This window comes from Erpetoichthys calabaricus, chromosome 1, assembly GCF_900747795.2.
Source record: "Erpetoichthys calabaricus chromosome 1, fErpCal1.3, whole genome shotgun sequence".
NCBI classification, from domain to species: Eukaryota; Metazoa; Chordata; class Cladistia; order Polypteriformes; family Polypteridae; genus Erpetoichthys; species Erpetoichthys calabaricus.
Genome location: NC_041394.2, coordinates 300,914,467 through 300,937,843, shown reverse-complemented (window position 1 = coordinate 300,937,843; position 23,377 = coordinate 300,914,467). Strand labels below are relative to the sequence as shown.

At 37.8% G+C, this 23,377-nt stretch overlaps 1 protein-coding gene across 1 annotated transcript in view; it reads right to left on the bottom strand.

Moving 5' to 3' along the window:
* The window catches only part of acss3 (acyl-CoA synthetase short chain family member 3), a 228,480-nt gene that overhangs the window by 191,515 nt on the left and 13,588 nt on the right, over window positions 1–23,377 (bottom strand). Inside the window, exons 2-3 of the mRNA XM_028817153.2 lie at window positions 11,011–11,155; window positions 1,783–1,971 (exon numbers count right to left, since the gene is read on the bottom strand). Coding sequence (XP_028672986.1) covers window positions 1,783–1,971; window positions 11,011–11,155 — 334 coding nt within the window. The remainder of the gene's footprint in view (window positions 1–1,782; window positions 1,972–11,010; window positions 11,156–23,377) is intronic.

The following is a 23,377-nucleotide window of genomic DNA, read 5'->3' as shown; positions in this document are numbered from 1 at the left end:
AGAAGGGAGAAGAGCCAACCTCAGACGGTCTGGCCGTGATGCCTGGAGGCAGCCAAGACGGAAGTTGGCCGAAAGGAGCTCGTAAATGCTGGGTCTCCGCTGGCTACGCAAGCAATGACTGAGCCAGGGAGAATGAGAGATGGAGGTGTGCTGAGATCGTGAGGAGAGATACTGCATTTTAACTTCATATTTTTAACAGATTTATTTATTGCTTTTTATCCCCACTTTCACTGTTTTTATGGATTATTTATTGGAACTGTGGAGCATTGCACTTTTTGTTTGGACATAACTGTTTTTGTTTGCTGGTTTTAATAAAAGCACTTTGCACTTTTTGCACCAACCCCATGCTCACTGTTGTTGTCTTCACTGCCTACCTCATCAGTGACATTACCGACAGTGTTGGGATTAAGAGCTCCCAGAAGCTGGATGGGAGCATGAAGCAGAGCCCGCATCGTCACACAATTTCTTTGTTAAAAATGATTGCTTTGTTAACAGAGGTAAATTATTCATTTTTCAGTAAACAAATGTATTATTTTCTCTTCCTATTGTGTGTTAATTAAAAAAACAAAAACTACAAACAAAACTGAGCTTTTGAACTTGAAGACCTGCATCAAATCACCATTTTCATTCATTGATTAGGAGTCCTCCTTATTCACTGGCTACCCTGATGCTTTAAGTACTCCTCAACTCCAGTACTTCAGGGTTCTTCAAAAGCAGTTTCAACTGCTTTTCTTTACTGTTTAATTTCTAACTGTACACTTTTCTCAGACCAGAGTCTGCAATATTGATACCATATAAAGTGTCACGGTAAACCGTCATGTTTCGACCAAGGTTTTGTTCCCTGGTTTATGCTTATTTCTTTATGTAATTGTATTATTTTTCAAGTATGTATTGTACTTGTGTATTTTTTGTTAATATTGTTCTGTTTATATTCATTATTTATGCATTATGGTGCGTTTTCCTGTGTTCCTTGTGTTATATGGGTGGAATCCCACCCTAACATAACGAGTGAAGAACAGATCTCTGCCTATATATTTTGAGGCTGATAAGTGAATCCATTCAGTGCTTTATTTTCAATTTAGCAATATATTGTTTGAAGCATGACATAACCAATTATTGAGCTATCACTGGGTAGGATTATTGACCAATGAATAAGGGAGAATTGTACCTTCAAGTCAAAAATCAATCCCATTTATGAAAACGTCACATAAGAGAACAATATTTTAGCAAAAATTCACATTTGGGCATCTGTAAGCATATAAATAGATACTCGACACATCGATTATAAGACACAAGCAATCTGAGACTTTTTTCATGAATGTTTTGATATTGTTCACTGTTGTTCTAGCTGGCTCTTTAATTCTAGCCCATTTTATCAGAAATGTTGCTATATCCAACAAATAATGAAAGAAATTAAAAATGTCTCCTGGCTATCACAACAAACAATCTGGAGTTAGTAACAGATACAAACATTAACTCTTTTTGGTGAAGCATTCCTTAAATACAGTTAGATTATAAATTACATGTTAGGAGAAAACAAAAAGGCTACTGAAAATAAACGGTCAAGTAAAGTCAAGTAAATACTGTAGAGTTGTAGTGTTCTTGTGTGCTCAATACTTTAGCACAATGTGAAATGTTCTAAATAAAATAAATGATTATTGCATCCTAGCCAGATAAAGTCAGTATTCAGATCGACGTGAAAGATACAAATCAGAAAAAATTATAAAAAAGGTCAGAGTATTTTATTTTATTTTCCTTTAATGAACAATAGTCTATTTTTACCTTGACATGTTCGATTCTGACAGATAGCTCTTTAGAAGCAAAACCTCCAAATATAAGACTGTGTATGGCTCCAATTCTTGCACATGCAAGCATTGTAAACATGGCTTGAGGAATCATAGGCATGTAGATTACAACACAATCTCCCTTTTTCACTCCATGTTTCACCATCACCCCGGCCAGCTTAGAAACCTACAGGGAGAAAAAAAAAATAGTGGCTCAGCAAAAACATAGGTTAACACAAATTTTCTGATCTTGGCAGTATAAGTAACAAAAATGGAGACTGTAAAGCAAAAGTTGGGCAGCATGGAGTCATTGATTTTTCCTCCTATATACCTAAAGTGTACTGTCGAGCCATGCTCCTAATAACATGAAAGCTAATAATTTCAAAACAAACGTCTGTTGGGGAAATAATAGGAAGGATAAATACAGGAAGTAAACTCAATACTAGTGAAAACAAAAGTAAAAGTAAAAATTAATAAAAAGTAACAAAAGTGATAAAATCACCTGTTGTCTCTAGACCTAACTAGTCAGGAAATCTCTGTTGGCTTATTGCAGTAGCTATCACCATGATACATTATGAGTGAGTGTGCCCTCTGAGGGCTGAAATCCTATCTGGGGTTGGTTTGTGATTTGTACACAGTGCTACTACAACAGGCTCTAGCACCACTCAGCATACAATGGTGTACTGGAGAGCTACAACCATTATTCTGGGACTGCATTTTGTTTGGAAGGCCAAGTAGACTTCTTTTTTTGGCACAAGTTTTGCTCAAGTGAGTTATGATTAACTATATTTGCGCTCTGGAACTATATACTCAGAGATGTTTTCATACACAGCAGAGCAGGAAGATCCTGTGAGTGGTATAGTGACACACTGTTTCAATCCTATGTATTTTTCATAGTTTTCCTCTATGTTACCCAAGTGTGTAACTTGCACTACAACCTTAAGTTAGAATATTCAGTACATTTATATAAGTCAGTTGCCAAATGGTAGTTCCTATTTCCCATGGGAACTGAACACAGCACAGATAAACACTAGGGCTGGGTATTGGCACTGATGTCCCAATTCAATCCGATTTCAATTCACAATTCCCCGATTTGATTCAATATTGATTTTTCCTTGACTGAATTAGCATGCACGGATATATTTTAAGTGCTGGCTTTTTAAGAGAGAACATTAATATAATGTGACAAATTTCAGTAACACTTTATTTGAAGGGTGTCTATATAGTGACTTCATAACATATGCATACGCATGGAATGACATTTAAGAAGAAACACTTGATTAGTAATGAACAGTTAACATCAGTATTTGCAAGATATGGAACAAAATGTCATTACTCTTAAAAAAGAAAGAAAAACTTTTTCAGGGCACTGCACTCATTCAAAATTCACCATAATATAACAAACATAATGTATCACCACATCAGAGTCCACATACAGTATATTACGGGAAGTCCCTTGTTTTAATACAATGCAATGGCATCTACTTTATAAAACATCTGTATCATCTTGCAAATAATATTATTATACAATAATCAAATATTGCTTCTTAAATAATAAATGTTGTAAGTGCCAGTCTTATAGAGAGAAAGATAATGCTTTAAGTTAAACTCATATTAGTGTTTGCTTAATTTGAATAGAGTATAATTTTCTTACACAGCTATAGATTATGGTATAGCCTTTTACCCCCTGTAAGTTAATATGAGATAGAACCTTCTTAGACATATCTGTGATAGTGTGTTAATTTAAGTCACTTGTTGTTTAGAATAGGTACCATTGCTAGCAGGGACTGAAAGGCCCATTTACAGTATGGAAATGGGATAGACGTACAGTTTTCTGAACATTTAGAAATGGTTCAATTGTAAGCAAGCTTAAAGAATGAATTAAGATATATAAGCTTTAAACAGAACTTTTCTTTTCTTAAACAAGAACTTTTCCTTGCTATATCAAATTTATTCTCCTATTGGATGTTTAAAATAGTCTTGAATTAGTTAAAATTAAAGATACAGCAGGAAAACCTGTATCTTTCTATAATTCTACAAGTTACACATATCTTCAGTTGCTCTCGAAAATGTATCCTAACAGTTTCTCCTCAGACAAAAAGGGAGCATTTTAAAATCAGGATTAAGAGCTCATGCTTGTTGACAGTGGCAGTGGATGAATGGAACATAAAAGAAAAAGAGCCTGCCATCGTGACTAATAAAGACGTTAATATTGTCCGTGCAGTACAGTCAAGCTACATCATGTCGTCTGCTTTGCTCACACACTCACTTTGGAATCTCAGGCTACTCTGAAAATTCCAACAATTGTCAGCTTGTTTAGCTGGGTGATATGCGTTGCAAACTTTCCACCGTAACAACATTTATTGGACTTGCCAACATACAAACATGTGACTGATGCGGTCATGCGATGGAACAGCACACTGGAAATGCTACAAAGGTTTTTGGAACAATAGCCAGTCATCTCAGAAGCTCTTTATATAAGCAGCGATGTTACTCCTGGTGTGACTGACATGCAACACACTTGACTGCAACAAATCCGCCACATCTGCCAGGTGCCGGGTCATTTTTAATGTAGCGACATCTGATTGTCACTTATGAATCTGCAGCCATGTATGTTCAGCTGTCGCAAGTTAGGACTGCTCTCTCTGCAGACCTGAGAGACACGGCGATGCTTTGCTTCATAGTTCTTCATAAAATCTAGTTACAATAACAATAAGTTCACGCATTTGCTTTCTGGTTGGTATAGCAAGTTATTTGTTGTTATTTTTTGGACAGAAGGCAAACTGAATGGAAGCTTGGAGCTATCCACCATCTGCTGTGTAGATTGTTTAGGCTCTTTTCATTTGGATGTTGACTGAGATTACATTTATGGGTGATGTCGACATAAATGACTTCTCAAATTTGTTGTGTCTGCGGTGGGTTGGCACCCTGCCCAGGATTGTTTCCTGCCTTGTGCCCTGTGTTGGCTGGGATTGGCTCCAGCAGACCCCCGTGACCCTGTGCTCAGATTCAGCGGGTTGGAAAATGGATGGATGGATGAAATTTGTTGTGTTACAACAGTACTTAAGTTGCACAGCTTATATATAGCTTTGCTTTTATCCATTCACTCTTTAGAGATGCACCGTTTGAATCTGTGCTAAGTCCACACATCTGATTTAAGTGTCGAAGGTGGCAATGAGATAGTAAAGTGCTTCTTCCATAGAAAGCCTTAACAGGCACATCAGCGACATCTACTGGATTGGACACAAAAATGAGCCTAAGCAAAAAATCTACATATATTAATTGAGGAGGATAGAGATTCATGCGATTGAGCTTGAGACTTTAAGAATTGATATCGAACTGTTTTTATTGAAAAATAATGATTGATTGGAAAATTGGTATGTTTACCAATATCTAATAATCACTCTGAATAAAATTTAAAGTTTTGCACATACTTTTTTATGATCAATGATTTTGGGACAAGCTGTCCTGCATGTATAAAATCACAATATCTGTTTTAAAACAAACTCTCCACAAGACACTCCTTGGCTAACACAGACGAAAAAAAAAAAATTGGATTTATACAATGGTTCATACCTCAGGTCCCACGCCAAGTTTCTTTATAAATCACAAATCAACTCCATCACCACCCACCAGTAACCATGCAAGCCCATTTTCAATATTCATGACCTAATGAAGAGTCACTTCGTGTGTCTGGGTCCAATAAATGTTGTTATGGTGGAAAGTCCACCAAGGCCCCTACTTTCAACTCTGCCTGCAGAAAATCACCCCAGGCCTCACTCCAGGAAGAGGCCTCAGTAACCCCATATGGGGTGGGGTACTCTTTTTAAATTTGTGGCTGTGAATCGTTCTTTGTCTGATCCCTCACATGGAACCAAATTGCCTTGGGAGGCCCTCCCAGAAGGTTCTGCTCTACACAATATACCTCCTAGGATCACAGGGACAAATAAACCTTTCCACCACAATAAGATGGTGATTCCCAGAGAGGAATCCTCTTCTTGACCCTTCGCATCGAAAGGAGCCAATTGAGGTGTTTCAAGCATCTAATACGGATTCCTACCAAACACCTCCTTGTGGAATATTTATGGGCATGGCCAGCTGGAAGGAAACCCTAGGGAAGACCCAGAGCTCAAGATTATATCTGCAAGATAGCCTTGGAACACCTTGTGATCCCACAGTATGACTTGGCAAGTGTAGCTGGGGAAAGGGACATATGGGCCTCACTGTTTAAGACTATTGCCCCCATGACCGAGTTTCAGATAAGCAGTGTAAAATGAATGAATGAATGACCTATTCATCATATAAATTTGGCCATTTTCCTAGGGGACAAATTTATTTACAAACTATGGGAAAACATAGAAAACAAAACTTTAGTGAACTTAAGGTACTAATGACATTTGGTGAAATTTAAGGAGTGACCAGGGGGGGATAAGTGGGTTTAAGAGGATGGATGGATCAACGAATATTATAATCTGTCCTGCCCAAATCAACTCTCACTTGCGCATAGACAATCCTGTGTAGTGGGAATTGGTGTCACCAGCCTACACTCCAGGGGCCTCATGTATAACGCTGTGCATAGAACTCACACTATAACATGGCATAAGCACAAAAACAGGAATGTGCGTACACACAGAAAAATCCAGATGCAGGAATCTGTGCGTACGCAAACTTCCACGTTCTTCCGCTACATAAATCCCGAAATGCGTGAAAAGTAACGCACTTGCATGTGCCTGTTGTCCCGCCCCAACACCTCCCAGAATTACGCCTCTTTGAATATCCAAATCAATATAAATAGCCCTTAAGCTCAGCCTTCTGTGAAAAGACAATGGGAAAAACACGGGGGAAAATAAGAATTTCAGCGAATACCAAGTGGAGGCAAAGGAAAAACGTACTATTTGTTGGTTTAAACAGTGGTATAATCAACAAAAGGAAGTTGATCGAGTGACATAGTATCGGAGAAACTCGAAAGCTCAAGTTCACAAAGTCGCACAGTGCCCGAAATAAAAAAGAAGTTGTCACATATCAAAGTCGCCGTGAAAAGGCGAGTCGTAGCCCACCGTCTGAGTGTCATATGAAAGCTTATTAGCGTACAGAGAAAAAAAATAGGCACACAGTGGGAAAAAAAGCATGAAATGTCAACTTTAATCTCGAAATTTCCACTTTAATCATGTAGTTTATTTTGTCATTAAAGTAGAATATCATAAACTTCATCTTCAAATCATTTATTTTACTAGTTTCTCAAATCCCATCGTAACTAAAGTAGCACGTTAAATGCTTTGTTCTGTGTTTGATCTTCTATGTGTGTGAATCACTACGTGCTTCCGTTTTTTCTCTTTCTGTGACAGGACACAGAATCCATTACATTCATGATATTATAGCTCTCTGAATAATTAAAATACTGAGATGTATACGTGATATCTTTTTCATGATGACAGGAATGAAAGCATGTTATTAAACTTTGGAACACGGTGGCACAGTGCTTGTTCATATCTCACACAAGAGGCTTGCTGCGCCATGCACAACTTTCGATGAAATAATTTATTACAGAAGTACTGTCTCTTTCAAATGTACTAACCTCCAATTCCTGTCCTTACTTTTCTTTCTCCAAATACCCAATCGCCACACAATCAGCTCTGTAATAGACGTTAAGCCATCTGTAAGTTTAGAACGCAGATTCTTCAAAACTTTAAGGGACCTTGAAATATCTTCATAGTACATGTTTAATTATTCTATCCGTCTATCCGTCTATCCTTCCAGTGTCGTGTCAGCACCAGCAAGAATACAACGCAAGGCAGGAGCAATCCGTGAACTAGCTAGCACTGCGGCACCGTGTCCTCAAATGTTTAATTATTAACAACACAGATTATTTAAATGAAGTTAAAGGTTTATCTGTATACTATAATCAACATATTGTGCTGCATTTCATCTTAAAAATGATATTGTCATCATACGCGCTTTATAAAGTGGCGCAGGTTGTGCAATATTATAACTGTAGTACAAGGAACACTTGATTGAGTGCATTTATAGTTCTTGGGATGAAACTGTTTCTGAACCGCGAGGTCCGTACAGGAAAGTCTCTGAAGCATTTTGCCATGGCTGACGCAGCGTGTGCTTGATGCTGTATCCCGATAATTCTCTTTCCTATCAGCTGCTGCTGTGATTCCCCACTCAGATACAGTGATATAAATACTCCCGAGTGGTGCAGTGACAGTAATATGGAAAAAGATGATCTGCTGTGACAATCCGTAACGGGAGCAGCTGAAAGAAGAAGAAGATGCAGTGAGAGAACGCTAAAGCAGTTATGGTATTTGGAATACTATGGCTATTCCCTGGACCATTACATTGCTACAGGTTAATTACAATCAGATGCATTACACTAATAAACAATATGCAGTTAATTTCACTGTATTTATAAAGCCGCGTCAGGAATGTGGGTCTAAGAAAGAAAGGGTAACTACACAGGAACAGTAGCACTGCTTGACGCTGGGTGCCACCAGTCTGCAAAACCGAGCGGAGAAATTGCGTATGCCAGAGTATGAGATACCGTAGAAATGTGCGTGGCTTTACGCCAAGTTTAGGTTTTATACATCGTGATTTGAGCGTGGAAACATTCATACGCAACATTTCTGTGCGTACGCACCGTTTATACATGAGGCCCCAGGTGTCTAGTATGTGGGACTGAGCGTGATCAGGATGATGGTGTAAGACAGGGAGACACAGACACAAAAAGGGTTGGGTCTTTTGAAAAATAAAGTGAGTTTTTATTTACAGATGCACTTAAAGAAAAACAAAAATAATGTCCTGCAGAATTTATATATCAATACACAGTCCAATACCACAAAGGACACACAAAAAACAGTAATTAAATGGAGCCCAAAAATGATGACTATATACAGTATTTATAGTGCTGACTGAAAGTCCCAAATGAAAAAGAAAAATGCACACAAACTAGTGAAAACCATATATACACAAAAACCAATATGAAGCTGTCTTCCTCCAGTGTGCTCCAAGTCAGGAAGCTGCTCCTTCAAACAATGTATAGTACAGGATTCACCAAAACAAAAATATTCAAAATGCAGAAAAAAAGTGTACATACAAAAATAAACCGTGCACCAATAACCACAACCCAATAAATACCTCCACCAAAGTTAATTCCGAGATATTTATCAAAAATATATACAAAAAAAAATATTTACAATAATCACAGCACAAGCAGTAGTGCTTGGTAAATTCAAGTTGATGTTGTACCAAGTACACCTTCCTCTTAGCAAGATCTAGTCAGAAGACCCCCCCTCTAGAGGCCGTAATTCCCTTTTGTATTCAGTGCCCTTGTGCCGACCAATTAAACTGCTCTACGTCATCCCTCCGCAGGCACGCAATGACGTGAACGCGTCTGCGAAAAGTGGCGTCTCCTGCCCCTCACAATTACTATAAAAATTCGAGCAGCCAGCGCGTGCTCACATGCGCGTAGCTGTGCCAGCCTTTAAGACGCGGACTGCGCTTCTGCCTTAAGTGAAAGTAAGCACTTTTAATTTTTTTTTCCTTCCCTGAGCTACAGCCCAGACAACTGCAAATACGGGATCCCTTTTCTAAACCGCGGCAAACTATTATTAAGGCGCTTTGCACTTTCTTTTGCTCTTCTAGTGTTATGAGGTCGCGGGAGACACACGCACGAATGGAAGACAGACAATGCCATCCCGACCGTTCATATGGCAGGGCCACCTTTCCACTCTACACGAGACCCACAGCGACACTCCCCAAAAGGCGCTAATATCGTCAGCGAAGACATCTCTCTGCACTATATAAAGAAAAGAACAAGGCAAGTTTAATTTCTTTATACTTTTTTTTCCCCAAACAAATGTCTCTCTCATAACCCTGCAGAGGACACTAAGCTAATTTTATTTAATTGCTGGTAAAGCACATTACCACAAATCCTTAAAAAAAAAAAAAAAAAAGGTTAGGAAAATACTCAATTTCAATTACAGGTTAGTTCAGTCTTTCAGATTTAGCTTGAGAGATGTTATTTCCACTTGAATTTGTTGTACACAGTTTTTTGCTCTTTCATATGCCCAAAATATGCTCTTGTCCTCATAACAAACAAGTAACTGAAACGGTAGTGTGCATGGATATGGCTTATCCTGCCTGTGTAAACAGTGGTCTGGTGGTCTGAGCAAAGCATACATTACACATACCCTTATTGCAAAATATTAAAAAATAAAATGTCATGCTGTATCTGACAAAGCAAATAAATAACAGACAATTCTCCAACTTTCAAATCAATTAAATAAGTCACACCTCAATGTTAGGTACTCTTTTCCAACTTCTTAAAATAAGAAAGTGCTTATTTGACCACACTTAAAATACGTACACAAGTAAAAGTAAAAACACAATTAGTTTTGGTCATTTAAATATTGTTAATGGTATTTGTGTCCTTTTTCGCAATGATGACTAACTTATTAGTCGATTTAGACATTCTAGAGACTGCTGGATTTGCGTGTGGAGCTAGAGCCTAATTACAGAGATCATCATGCAGAAATCACGCAATCCCTGTTTCATTAAAAGTTTAGAACAGCGGAGTTTAAAAAATGGATGGATGGATAGACATCAGAATGTGACTGATGTGGCATTGAGATATGGAATAAAACAAGATTTTCTGTTCACTTCATTGTCCTGCCACCTGGAGTTGCTAAAATTCCAACACCAAAATAACTCTGCATACGACTTGTGAATGGTAGAAACTTTCCATAACTTTAAACCAATTTCCAAACTAAGTTTGTGTTTAATAAAACCTGACTTTTGCAGAGGAATTGGCTTATTCAGGATTCCAGGCAAAAACAAGTTTTACACGAGACCTCTGTTTTGGGGAGAAAGCCACCTCTTTCCCCAGCATTAGTGGCTGAAGAAGGACACCTCCAACAGTCAGAAACATAGAAGGGAGTAATGCACCATTTCAGTAAATGTGTCTAGTGTACATTTGGAAACAAAAGTATGTTCACCTTTAGTGTTTAAGTTATATAAAGGGACACTCATATGGATTACTCAATCGAAAGCTAGTAAGTACCATGTGTAGTATTGTGCTGGTATCACTCCTAATCATTGCTTAAGCAGATTGGCTCTGTGTGTGTGAAGCTTAGGGTGCAATAGTACTCCAATCTCTAACAAGCGTGGTTAGTCTCACTCATTCCAAGATAATGCAAATGTTAATGAACAGAAAAAAGGCCCATACCTGTTCCAGGACTTCCTTGTATGAAAACACCCGTTTAATTCCTGTGACTGGGCTGTCATGAATAATGGCAGGCTGGTCCCCTCGCCCATTTTCAACATGACGATCTAGTGCGTTGTAGCAGATATTAAGTTTTCCATTAACAAACCTAAAAATATTTAAAAACAAATGATGAACAAAATTATTGCTACATTTATGTTTCATGCATAAAATGTAAATGACGTAACAGCATAACTGCATCAGATCTATACAGTTTACAGTTTAAATTCTTACAATCACATTATAGTTACTGACTTATCCACAATATGGTTACTTGCATTAAACCTAGGCTTCTAAGCAAATAATATGTTAATGTTGCAAATACCTTAAACGGCAGGCATCTCGGCCAGCCTGCACTGCACATGCACATTATTTTCACACAGACATAAACTGAATTTTATAACTCAGCTCGATACCAATGATGTGTGTTATTCTTACAGGATAGTTTGTTTTACTTTGAAACTGTTCTGAGGTCAACTTTTGAATTATTAAGTAACTAGCTGTTCTACTCGGCTTTACCCAGAAGAGTGATAAAATGTATGTTACATGCGTAAAATAAAAGCAGACCTGACACTTATTATCTCCTTATTCCAGCAGAAAGACATGTACATTTTTAGTATTATTTGGCATCTAGTACTTCTTAGCTTATTAAGCCTTTGTGAAAAGTTACTGTGAAATTAGGTGTAAGATTTGGAAAAATAGAAGTAATTTTGCAGCAAAGAACAATTTCTAGAACAGTAATAATAGTTCAGTAATTATATTGAAATGTTATAGTGGCTGTAGATGAATCACAGTCGTAACATACAACTCTATCGCTGAGAGACAAATGAGGGTGGAGTGGCACGCATGCCTTCCTTCTCCCTGAGCAGTGCTCCCAGCGGATTCCCATGAAATGTCTGCGCTCCTCTCACTCCCACCATCTCAAAAGACTTCTGTTACTCCAGCTCAAGCAAAGATCTCATCAGAAATGTGCTAGATAAAAGCTAACATTGACCTTTTTTGTTCATCAGAAAATGATAATTCAGAAAGGAGGACACAGATTATTCATATGATCAATCATTAAAAAAGTTATCTTCACAAAATTTCCAAAATTCAGTGTTAAAAGTACAAAAGAAAATCTAATGAAATAAGTACATGCAAAGTCATTCACATGAAAGACTTCATTATCTGCATTTTACTTGTTTAGTAAAAGGAATTATAAAGCCAAATATAAACTTTTTTTATGAAACATAAAAATAATATTATTATCAGAGCATCCATTGATGACCGAGTCCTGATTGGGGCTCTCGAGAGACTGAGCGAGGAGTCTGGAGTGTTTGGGCTTGCAAGTGTCCTGGATAAAAACCAAGATCCAAGCCTTTAATGACCTCTTAGGCACAGCCATCAGCAGTGTGTTTGTCTGCAGAGAAGGGGTCGACTTTGTCAAGAGGTTTACTTACCTCAGCAGTGACATTCATGTCTCTGGTGACTCTTCCTATGAAGTCAGTAGATGGATTGGGAAAGTATGGGGTGGTCATGAGGTCACTGGAAATTGGTGTGTAGTGCTTCTGATATCTCTGCAAAAGGAAGAAGGTCCAAGTCCTGGTGCTGCCCTATATGACTGTGACCCGAGATGAAGACTGGAATCCTCCAGTACTGTGTCTCTTCAGAGAATCCTTGGGTACTGTTGGTTTGACTTTGTGTCGAACAAATGGTTGCTCATGGAGTCCCGAATGAGGCACATTACCTGCATTGTGAGAAGGCGTCAGTTACGGGTGATCCCGCTCACAGGATTATCACTGTTGAGGACCCGACTGGTGGACCAGGCCAAGGGAATGCCTACATAACACCTGGCTGTGACAGATAGATGGACATTTCCAGAGGGTTGGACTGGACCATGTGTCTGCTTGGGGGGTTGCCAACCGGGATCCCAAGCTGTCTCGTCATGTGGTGGGTGCGGCAACATGCGATGCATGCTACCCAACCTGACCTGACCTGAAAATTATTTTCACAAGTAAAGTACTCATCCATTTTGTACTCCACTGCAAACTCAGTATCACCAGGAGTCAAAACCTATCCTATTTGTGTCAGGAACAATGCAGACAGCAAGTCAAACACAGGATACTGTGGTAGAATGACCAAGCCATTGGACATTAAACCCCCAGCTGCCTTGGATAAAAGACTTCAGGAAAATAAATAATAATTAAAAAAAATAATTTTGGAACGTAGCTTATTCTAAACCTATGGTCACAAGGACCACAGCACAACTTGATAGCATCAGGTACAAAGGAGTGCCTAGACAAGGCACAAAGTAAAACATTGAACTAAAATCACAAAAAGGTGCAGTGATTAGTAGGCTTCTTAAATTTAGGATTGATTTACAAAATCAAAAAATTGATAAAAAATACAAGAAGGGATACTTTTGGGATAAAGGAATTATTCATTTTCAAATGAAATGGTGGCACAGTGGTTAGTACTACTGCATCACTGATCCAATGTTCTGCGTTTGAAAAAATGTCTGGTCATTCTTTCTATGGAGTTTGCATGTTCTTTTGGTGTATGTTGTTTTTTCATCCTAAATCCTCACAGACAGGAGTCTCATGTTGACAGGCACTTCAAACTGACCAAATATAAATGTGCCGGTGTTCCCAAACGTTAGCCTTTCAATGAACTGGTGTCTTGTTTGCAGTGTTTTCCTGCCATGCATCTAGTCCTGCCAGGATATGCTCCAGCCTCAAAGCAGACCTGAACTGGATTAAGTGAATCTGAAAAGGTTAGACCTGTAGATCTTCTTTCACATTTTGCATCATTCACCAATCAAAGGCAAGATCAAGTGAAGGACGACCTTGTGTGCTCTCCAACTGGTAATTTCTGATTGAAAAATATTAATACAGCAATAAATATTTAACAGATTTAATTTTGTTTTTTGTTTTGTGAAAATGCCAAACTTAACAAAATCTCATTGTGCTTTGTCAGCACTATACATTTGTGCTTCTCCCAGAAGCTGATAATGTTCCTGCTAGTTTGTCACTTTCTATCAATGATGATCATTATACAATTACATTGGAGGCGGAGTACAAGCCTGATCAAGACATACAGTTCATACACCTAAACATGTCAAGCACACAGGGTAGCAGCACATGGTTCAACTGCAGCAAAGCAGTCTGAAGGTGTGCCATGCTCCTCAGCTGGTTTCCAGGTAATAAAGTGAAAAATAAAGAAAGGAATTTTTATAAAGTGGGCTCTTTGTTCATGTTCTTTACTAAATATTAACAATAAAATTACTGATATACATCTCTAAACACAAAAGTAAAAATGATGCCATCTTTCATTAAATTGGTTTAGAATTGTTGTCATTTATTAAACGTCTGATAATGAATCTAGGTAACCTGTCAAGAGTTGTGAGTAAGGGCCAACAGTCTTCTTCACATGGGGCACAGTAGTTATGTACATTCAAACATGACCAGTAGACTAGCAAGATCCAGGGTGCTTTTGGAAGCAGGTACAGTATTTTGCCTGATAAGATTTTTCTCTACTTGTACTAGTTTTCTTTTTTCCTGCTCAGGTGAAGTTCAAACAATCACATGTAGGGTTTCATCATATCTATACAGGTAAAATTCAGTTACAACGAATATCTTTACAATGAAATTTTGATTACAACGAAGTATTTTTATGATCCCGACAGCTTCCCCATATGACACGAGTCTACAGAAATCTCGTTACTACGAAGTACATTCAGCAGATACTTTCATTATAACGAAGTGCACAAAAGACCTTGAAATGCCTGAATGAACCATCCACAGAGCAGTTAGTTCTGTGACCGCAGCTCAGTTGTGCACAATGAATCCCCAAACAGAAACACTGTAATTTTTTTCTCTTTCTTCGAACTTTCCTCATACTGTTTTTTTTTTTTTTTTTTGGCTTTTTTGTTTCCTGCAGTTTTCAGTGATACCTTTTAGTTACTGCTCGTCAACTTTTGAAAAACATCCATTGGAATTTAACTCATTGTCACCCTCCTATAGAAACAGCAGACACAAAAAAACGATAACAGTTCACATTAGAAAAAAAAAACGAACTTCTTGCAGCTCTCGAGTGCGGCAAAAAGAAAAAAGACGTTGCCAGTGAATTCGGAATTTCGCTATCACTATCAACGCTGTCAACTTTCTTGAAAGACAGAGCAAAAAAAGTAGAAAAATCTCAGGTTGCAAACGTATGTGAACTGCTGCATTTGAAGACGTCAAAAAGGCCATTTTTACGTGGTTCAGTGATTCTCATCCAAGAAACATTCCTATTAATGCGGCACTCATTCAAGAGAATGTGAGGTTTGTAAAATCTCTTGGGACCTACCACAACTGGACAGCAAGCCGAAGAGCATCCCGAAGTGCGATCTCCACGTCTGTATGGGGCAATTGCAGATATGCTGCGTCTCTCCGCCAAAGTAAACAGTGTCATGCTTGGGTCATAGATTTGCACAGAAACACAGAAGATTGTAGAGACAGGAACTTTACTCAAACACTATAAACAAACATGTCTCTTTTTCAAAAGTGTAAGCGTGCTCCTTGACAAGACGGTGATGACAAGTCCGTCTCACAATTAAAAGAATGCAAACATATCTTCCTCTTCAAAGGAGTGCGCGTCAGGAACACGGAAGCACAGAGATAGAGAAAGGCAAACAAACAATCCGCAACTGACAGGTGCTTTTGGACTTTTAAGTCTGCAAAGTACCACGCAGATTACGCAATAGATCATCCGCAAGTAAGCCCAGTAGCAAGGGAGCAATGTGAAGCTAGTCTTTCAGCGTCTTTTTTTAACCTGTAGGGGTGCGATCATCCACCCGGCTCACAACAGAAAAGATCTCGAGGGGTGATGCAAGGTTAGGAGCACGTAAATTGTAAATGCAGATACTGTAACAGGATTACTTGATCACTGACCTGGCCACGACTCTGCCTGACTGCTGTGTCTGTGTATAGCAGAGTGGCAGATCATGCTACAATAAATAACTGTGCCGCTCCTGTTTCAAGCTGAATAAAGCTGGTTTTGCTAAAGTACTGAGACTAAGCCTCGTGTTTTGGGGTGCAAGACAGGGACTTATAGCACGACCACGATCTTTTATGATTTGCTTCTGTGGCGCTTCATTGCAGCACTGTGAGCCTCCTATTGCCCTGCCCCAGCAACGGACAAACAATCTTCCACAGACTCTGCAATCGCGCTTCAGGACGCACTTCAGCGTGTCATTCCCGTTGGGTGGGGAGTGGGGGGGTTCTCAAAAGAGTTCAGAAACCTCACGATATGAAGAAGAAATAATGATTCGGCTCCTGATTGATAACTGTGCAGTCCACAACATGCTTCCACATTTAGATAATGTTCGCATTGAATTCCTCCCACCCAAATGCATTGCAGCACTTCAGCCATTGGTTTTGGGCATCATTCATACCCTGAAAGTGTATTATGGCAAGGAAATGCTGAGAAAAATTCTCATCAGCATAACTTGTAGGCAGAAGCAGATTAAAATTAACGCGAAAGAAGCTATTGAAATGATTGCAAACACCTGGATACAAGTTAAAGAAAGCACTATAATAACAAATACAGAATCTCTTTACAACAAAATTTTCGTTACAACGAAATATTTTTAGGTCCCTGTAAGTTCGTTGTAACGGAATTTTACCTGTATTTATAAATACCTACACATACAGAGAATGGACTGTACAATTCACTCATACACAAATTTAGACATTTCCTCTTAAACAAGAGACATGGTTATGGAGAGGTTAGTGCTACTGCCTCATATCCTACTGCACTCGTGGAGTTTGCACATTCCCATCGTTTCCAGAGGAGTTTAATCTGAGGAGAGTTTAAGTATGTCTGTGAGTCCTGTGATGGACCTGGCCAGTGTTGTTTCCCATCTTGGGAATTTATACTGCTATTTCTGTGACCATTCATTACACTTAGAAGATGAAGAAAATAGATGGAGGGACAGGTTTTAGTTACAGTAATGTTGGAATAAGAGAGAGTTTGAAATGAATAACTGGACAAATAAATGGTTGGTCTACTTTCACATTATGTTGGATGTCAACATCTTGGGTTACAGAGAAATAAATGGACATTACACCTATTACACCAAAACAAGATATACCATTAAAATTGGATTAGCTCTTATCTGATGGATAAACCATGCCTTATACTAGTTACCACATCACAGGCCTTAGTTTCTTACGATTTCAACTGAGATTAAGCAATCAGAAAAAATAATGCTATGTAACGACAATGCACATTTTCTTTTACTATTGTAAAGGTGTCAAGGCCGTCCAATCAAAAGAGAAAGCGCACAAAATTTTTCTTGTGAAGTCAAAAAGTACAACATTGTGATTCAAAATGCCTGCATGGTGGGACATTTCTTAGCACTGTGGCCACACAGCTTCATTGACCTGAATTCAATTCCTGACTGATCATTATTACTGAGGAGTTTAAATGTTCTCTATATTCTTGCACATTTTATCCAGGTACACGAGTTTCCTCCTGCAGGGTAGCCTGAGTGGCAACTTTAGATTAAACTGATATTAGAGACTATGTTCTATGACACACCAACATGCCATTTGGAGTTAGTTTATACCTTTCATCCAGTGATGTGGAGATAGGCTTCATCTATATTGACCATGTTTTGCACTAAGCAGCCTAAACAATGAATATATGGGAGGATTTTATTGATGTTTTAACATAACTGTTAGTTTTCATGTCAGGGTCTGATCTCAGAGTTTCCTACATACTACATACTATAATTTATAGATAACTCCACCCCAAGTATGAAAACCAAGAATCTTGGGAAGGTGTGGGCATTTTGTAGGCCTAAAAATATTAACGTGGACTGTTGTTTTCCTATTTCTCTGGTACTGGTATTTACAATCTCTTTGTTTGGATTAATTTTGACACTCTAAGATTAGCGAGCTCAGAAGCATTTTTGCATGGATTTTACTCTGAAAGACCTTTTCACTGCAAATGCAAATGGTACAGTAAAGTCAGGAGCTTCTCTTCAGTTACTTTGATTTTTAATGTCTGTAAACTACTTCAAGACATTACCATTTACAAGATGCACGCTGAAAAAACACACTTTCAACTCCAATTACTGCTGTAAATACCAAAACATGCAATTATGTGTCATTCCATTATGCATGATTCACTGCCATTTGGAAAATTAGACCAACTGAAAATTCAGAAAGCTTTTATTCATTGCATTACAAGTCTTTTTTTTAACTATACCTAAAGTACTCCTCTCGTCTAAGGATTTGTAAATAACTAAAGGGATTCATACAGTTATGTTGCATGCCATTGAAAAGAAAACAAAAGCCTGGACATTAACAGGACTAATGTTATCTGGCTTTTCTAGGAACTGAAGTTTTAAACCCAGAACATGTGAAGTATTTCCTCAACATGAACAGATTTCGCAAAAACAAACCTCATGCAACACAGTGTGCTGTACAAAATCAATAACACCATTAAGACTGCTGTTCCCTTATGAAAAGATCTCAAGCAAGAAAAAAAATGTTTTCAAAGTTTTATTCTTCTAAAACATATTAGCACTTACTTGTATTGTCTATTCTTCTTTGGTATCTAATTATAAAGTAATAATAATAATAATAGCAATAGCAGACAACAAACTAGAACTAGTGCTGGGCGGTATGACCAAAATTCTATATCACAGTATTTTTCAAAATTATACCGGTTTCACTGTATTGGACGGTATTTTTTTCCCCATGCACGAGTGGATGTTAACCACATTTTCCACTGTAATTACTGGCTAAGAATAACCTATTCCACTGTCATGAGAATTGTACATTGTACAAAAAAACATTTTAATGTGCACACAAGTATTAATACAGGTTTGCATGGCCCCATAAAGTGATAGTTTTCAAGGGGGTGGCACTAATAGAGAGAAGGAATCACATAACATTACATGACAGATGCAGTCAAAATATAGAGCCTTTTTATTGAACAAAGTTTGCAAACAACTTAAACTAAAATTTTGATAACATATTTTCAACCATCCAAAGAGGCATTTAGACTTAGTAAAATATCCAGAGATACTTGTCAAAAGTTGTATTGCACTGAACATGTCTTAGAAAAGGAATAAATAGTAAATATTTTTTGTAAACCAACTACACTTTGTTAATGCTAACAATCTCTGTCCACTGACATGTTAAAGTGAATTTTTAAACAACTTTACCAACTGCATAATATTTAAACTAATAAATAATAACAATAAAATAAATAATAGTGCAACTTCCAGTAAAAATACTATTACTTCCAAGACTTCATGCCCAGGTGCATTACACAGTATTCACCAAATAAAAATAAAATAAAATAAAACAAGTGCAACTTGGTGATGACATCTTTACCAACTGAACCGTCATTAAGGCAAACTGTATTAATATGGACCTTGCTTCAAGCTAAGCTATATACATAAATAATAAAACTGCAACTTGCATTTATAATGCTATTTGTGGTATAGCCCTACGGAATCGTATTAGGGACATAGTGAAGAAGAAAAAAAAAAACTGTGTGTCGAGATTAAAGTCGACATTTCCACTTTATTCTCGTAGTTTATTTTGTCATTAAAGTAGAATGTCGTAAACTAAACTTCATCCTAAAATCAATGTTTAATTCACTAGATTTTCTCAAACCCCATCATAAGTTATGTAGCACATTAAATGCTTTGTGTTAAGTGTTCCCCGACCCAGTTGTTAATCGCTATGTGCTCCTTAAACTGACTTCCTCTTGCACTAAGAGGCAGCGATCGCCACACAGAATACATTCACTTCATGATATTCCTGATCTCTGAAAATGTTCAATGCTAAGATAATTTTTCATGATGAAATGCATTTAAACAGGTTTTAAACATGCACGGTAGTGTGGCGGTAGTGCAGCTCCCTCGCAGTAAGGGGTCCCCAAGTGTACATTCAGTGTAGAGAACTTTATGGCAGGTGTGAAGAGGTTCCAAACTGGATGGGTTTTTTCTGTTTTCGCAGCTTAAGGATGGCTTCTTTCACCTGCATGGAGAGCTCCTTTGACCACATGTTGTCTGTTCACAGCAAAATCTTCCACATGCAAGCACCACACCTCAGATCAACTCCAGGCCTTTTATCTGCTTAATTGATAATGACATAATGACGGACTTGCCCACACCTACCCATGAAATAGCCTTTGAGTCAATTGTCCAATTACTTTTAAGCCCCTGAAATGACGGGATTGTGTTCAAAAAATGCTTTAGTTGCCTCACATTTTTATGCAATCGTTTTGTTCACCCCACTGAATTAAAGCTGAAAGTCTGCACTTCAACTGCATCTGAGTTGTTTCATTTAAAATTCATTGTGGTAATGTACAGAACCAAAATTAGAAAAAAGTTGTCTCTGTGCAAATATTTATAGACCTAACTGTATATTAATTGTAGCTTACTAATGAGATTAATGGAAACAAGGTCTTATTTGCTTACTTAAAACTTAAGTAAAATAACACAATCATTAAAAACACTGAGATCAAACAGTACAAGTAATAATAATAATAAATTTCATTTACATACTGTAGTACCTTTCTCATGCTCAAGTAAACCATTTCAATGTGGTCTATAGGATTTACACAAAAAAACTGCACTAAGACCAACAAAACTATGATAATGAGAGCATTTTTAACAGACACTTACCCTTAATGTAAGCAAGATATGAATCCAAAGAGAGTAAAATACTTGCTTACATTTACATTTATTTGTTTGGCAGATGCTTTTATCCAAAGCAACTTACAACAGCGGTAAACATAATCAAGTAATGCTAGGCTAGGGCCCGTTTGTTCAATAGCTGTAGAGAAAAGCCAAGCAAAATGACACCTTTTATTGGCTAACTAGAAAGATTACAATATGCAAGCTTTCGAGGCAACTCAGGGGCCTGAGTTGCCTCGAAAGCTTGCATATTGTAATCTTTCTAGTTAGCCAATAAAAGGTGTCATTTTGCTTGGCTTTTCTCTACATTCATAATGGCTAACACGGTACAACACCCTAGTACTTCAATAGCTGTAGTAAGACAGGTACCAAAAGTTGATTACCACAAGTGAAAAGATGTAATAACTAATATATTTACATTTAGATTACCATCGATAAAGCAATTGAACTTAAAAAACAATTTAACCACTTCGGAATCAGCAGTTTGGATGGAGTTGGGTAGCCTATATCAACAACTAAGAACTACACAGGAAAATAGTCTGGATTGAGATTTGATACCACAGAGGTGGAATCACCAGACGCTGTTCCTTCGGTTTGTTTTTTTTGAAATAGCTGCCTAAAGACTTTTCTTTCTTTTTCGCTCCCTCCCTTGTGTCATAACCTCCTCCCAGGTTTTGCAGCCATAGGACAAGCTGAAGCGGTTGAGGAGCCCAGGGTAGGGCTGTCTGCCTTTGTCGCCATAGCCATGAGTTCTCTGTCATAGCTGCTGTTGCAATGGCTTCAATCCTGTCATCATCATTGTAGTGGTTTTTGTTTAAATGAATGAACTGTTAGCATGTAATTACATCATTACGCTTTTGTGGGCATTGAACCAGGTTAACAACAAAGTGTTAAACAGAATACAGCAGAAGGAAACTCATTCTAAAATGTATAACAACTTAATATTTTGGAGCTTATGTAGCATTTTATGAACTGATCATTTCGGGAGGAAAACGAAGGAGTGCTTTGGCAGATTGAGTAAATCTTAGCACAGCTGCAAACATGGTCAGATGGTGCGACAAACTCCGAGTCTCCCACATCTAACTCTGCAAACACAGATAACGTTACATGAGTGGGTCTGAAGCCCTAAACCAGCTGTGTATGTGCACGCTCTTCTGAGTGCTGCACTTCCCACCCCTGAGCTATGTCATCGCCCCATCTTGCAACATTCTCTGTCTAAGCACTCTCTTTGCATAAGCGCAGTAGTCTGTCCAATTAGGTTTAATGAAACAGTGCATGCTTGGACCCTCAAGGTGTGTTTTTGATTGTTTTTTGCAAAGTGAGTGACAATACTCGATAATTTCAACTCGCACATTATTAAAACAATTAAAATATTATCATAGACGATATATATCACTCACTGATATTTACCATTTTTTATTTTTCACAATTAATACTATATACTATCATTATCATGGGCTTTAAAGTGCAAATCCACCTTAATAAAAGGATAAGTGTCTGTCTGTCTCTCTGGGCGTCTGTCTGGTTGTTGTGTCTCTGTCATTCCAAAAGATGGTGTAACACAAACATTTGCATTAATAAAATGTATTGCATTTGTCACTACAATAAATGGCCCATCATAAACAATAACACTGCTTTTATGAATCCCATACCAAATGGCATATAATGGAGACACATGCATTGGTTGGTGCACTGCAAATGCTAACTCTGAGGTCTATGTTGATTACTTAACTGACCTTTGACAGGCTGCAAAGTTGGTGTAATTAAAATAAATTACAGCAAATACAAAAAAACAAACAACGTCTGAAAATGTGCTTAACCCAATTCACGGTTGCCGGGTACTGAAGTCTGTCTCAGAAGTAACATGCACAAAGTAGGAATCAAACCACAGGGCCAATTTAGACTTACCAATTACCCTAAAACACATACAGTATTTTTGGAATAAAAGAGCAAATCCAACATAAATAGAGGAAAAAAAGTACACACACAGGATGAGCTTGCCAACTCTACACAGGCAGTGACCTAAAACAGAATCAAAGTCATGAAGCAGCGGCACAAACCACAGTGCCACCCAGCCATTCCTTCTTTCTGAAATAGCTTTCAGATCTGAGAAGAGTCCAATTTAATCAACATTAATCAGAACAGATGGTACATGTTTATTGCACAATTGCTATATTATAGCCTTTGGACACCATATTGATAACCAGCTGTTTGGAGTTTGCAAGGGTTTCCCTTAGGGACTCCACCACCTCCAAGTTAAGTAAAATTTACTATGTACATAGTACAATGAAATTCTTCTTACTTGCATATTATCCCAGAACAGTTTATAAAGATACAACAAATAAAAAATTATACATAGCATGTAACATACAATATACAGTATATATAAAGTAAATGTTAAAATAATTGACTGTTCAGCAACTAGTGGTTACAGAATAACCCAGAATCTACTGGTACAAGTGGAAGAAAAGAAGCTGTGTAGGAAGGCTGAGATCTTTAATAAGACTGTTTGAGTGAGTGCTATGTACAGTGCATCCGGAAAGTATTCACAGCGCATCACTTTTTTCACATTTTGTTATGTTACAGCCTTATTCCAAAATGGATTAAATTCATTTTTTTCCTCAGAATTCTACACACAACACCTCATAA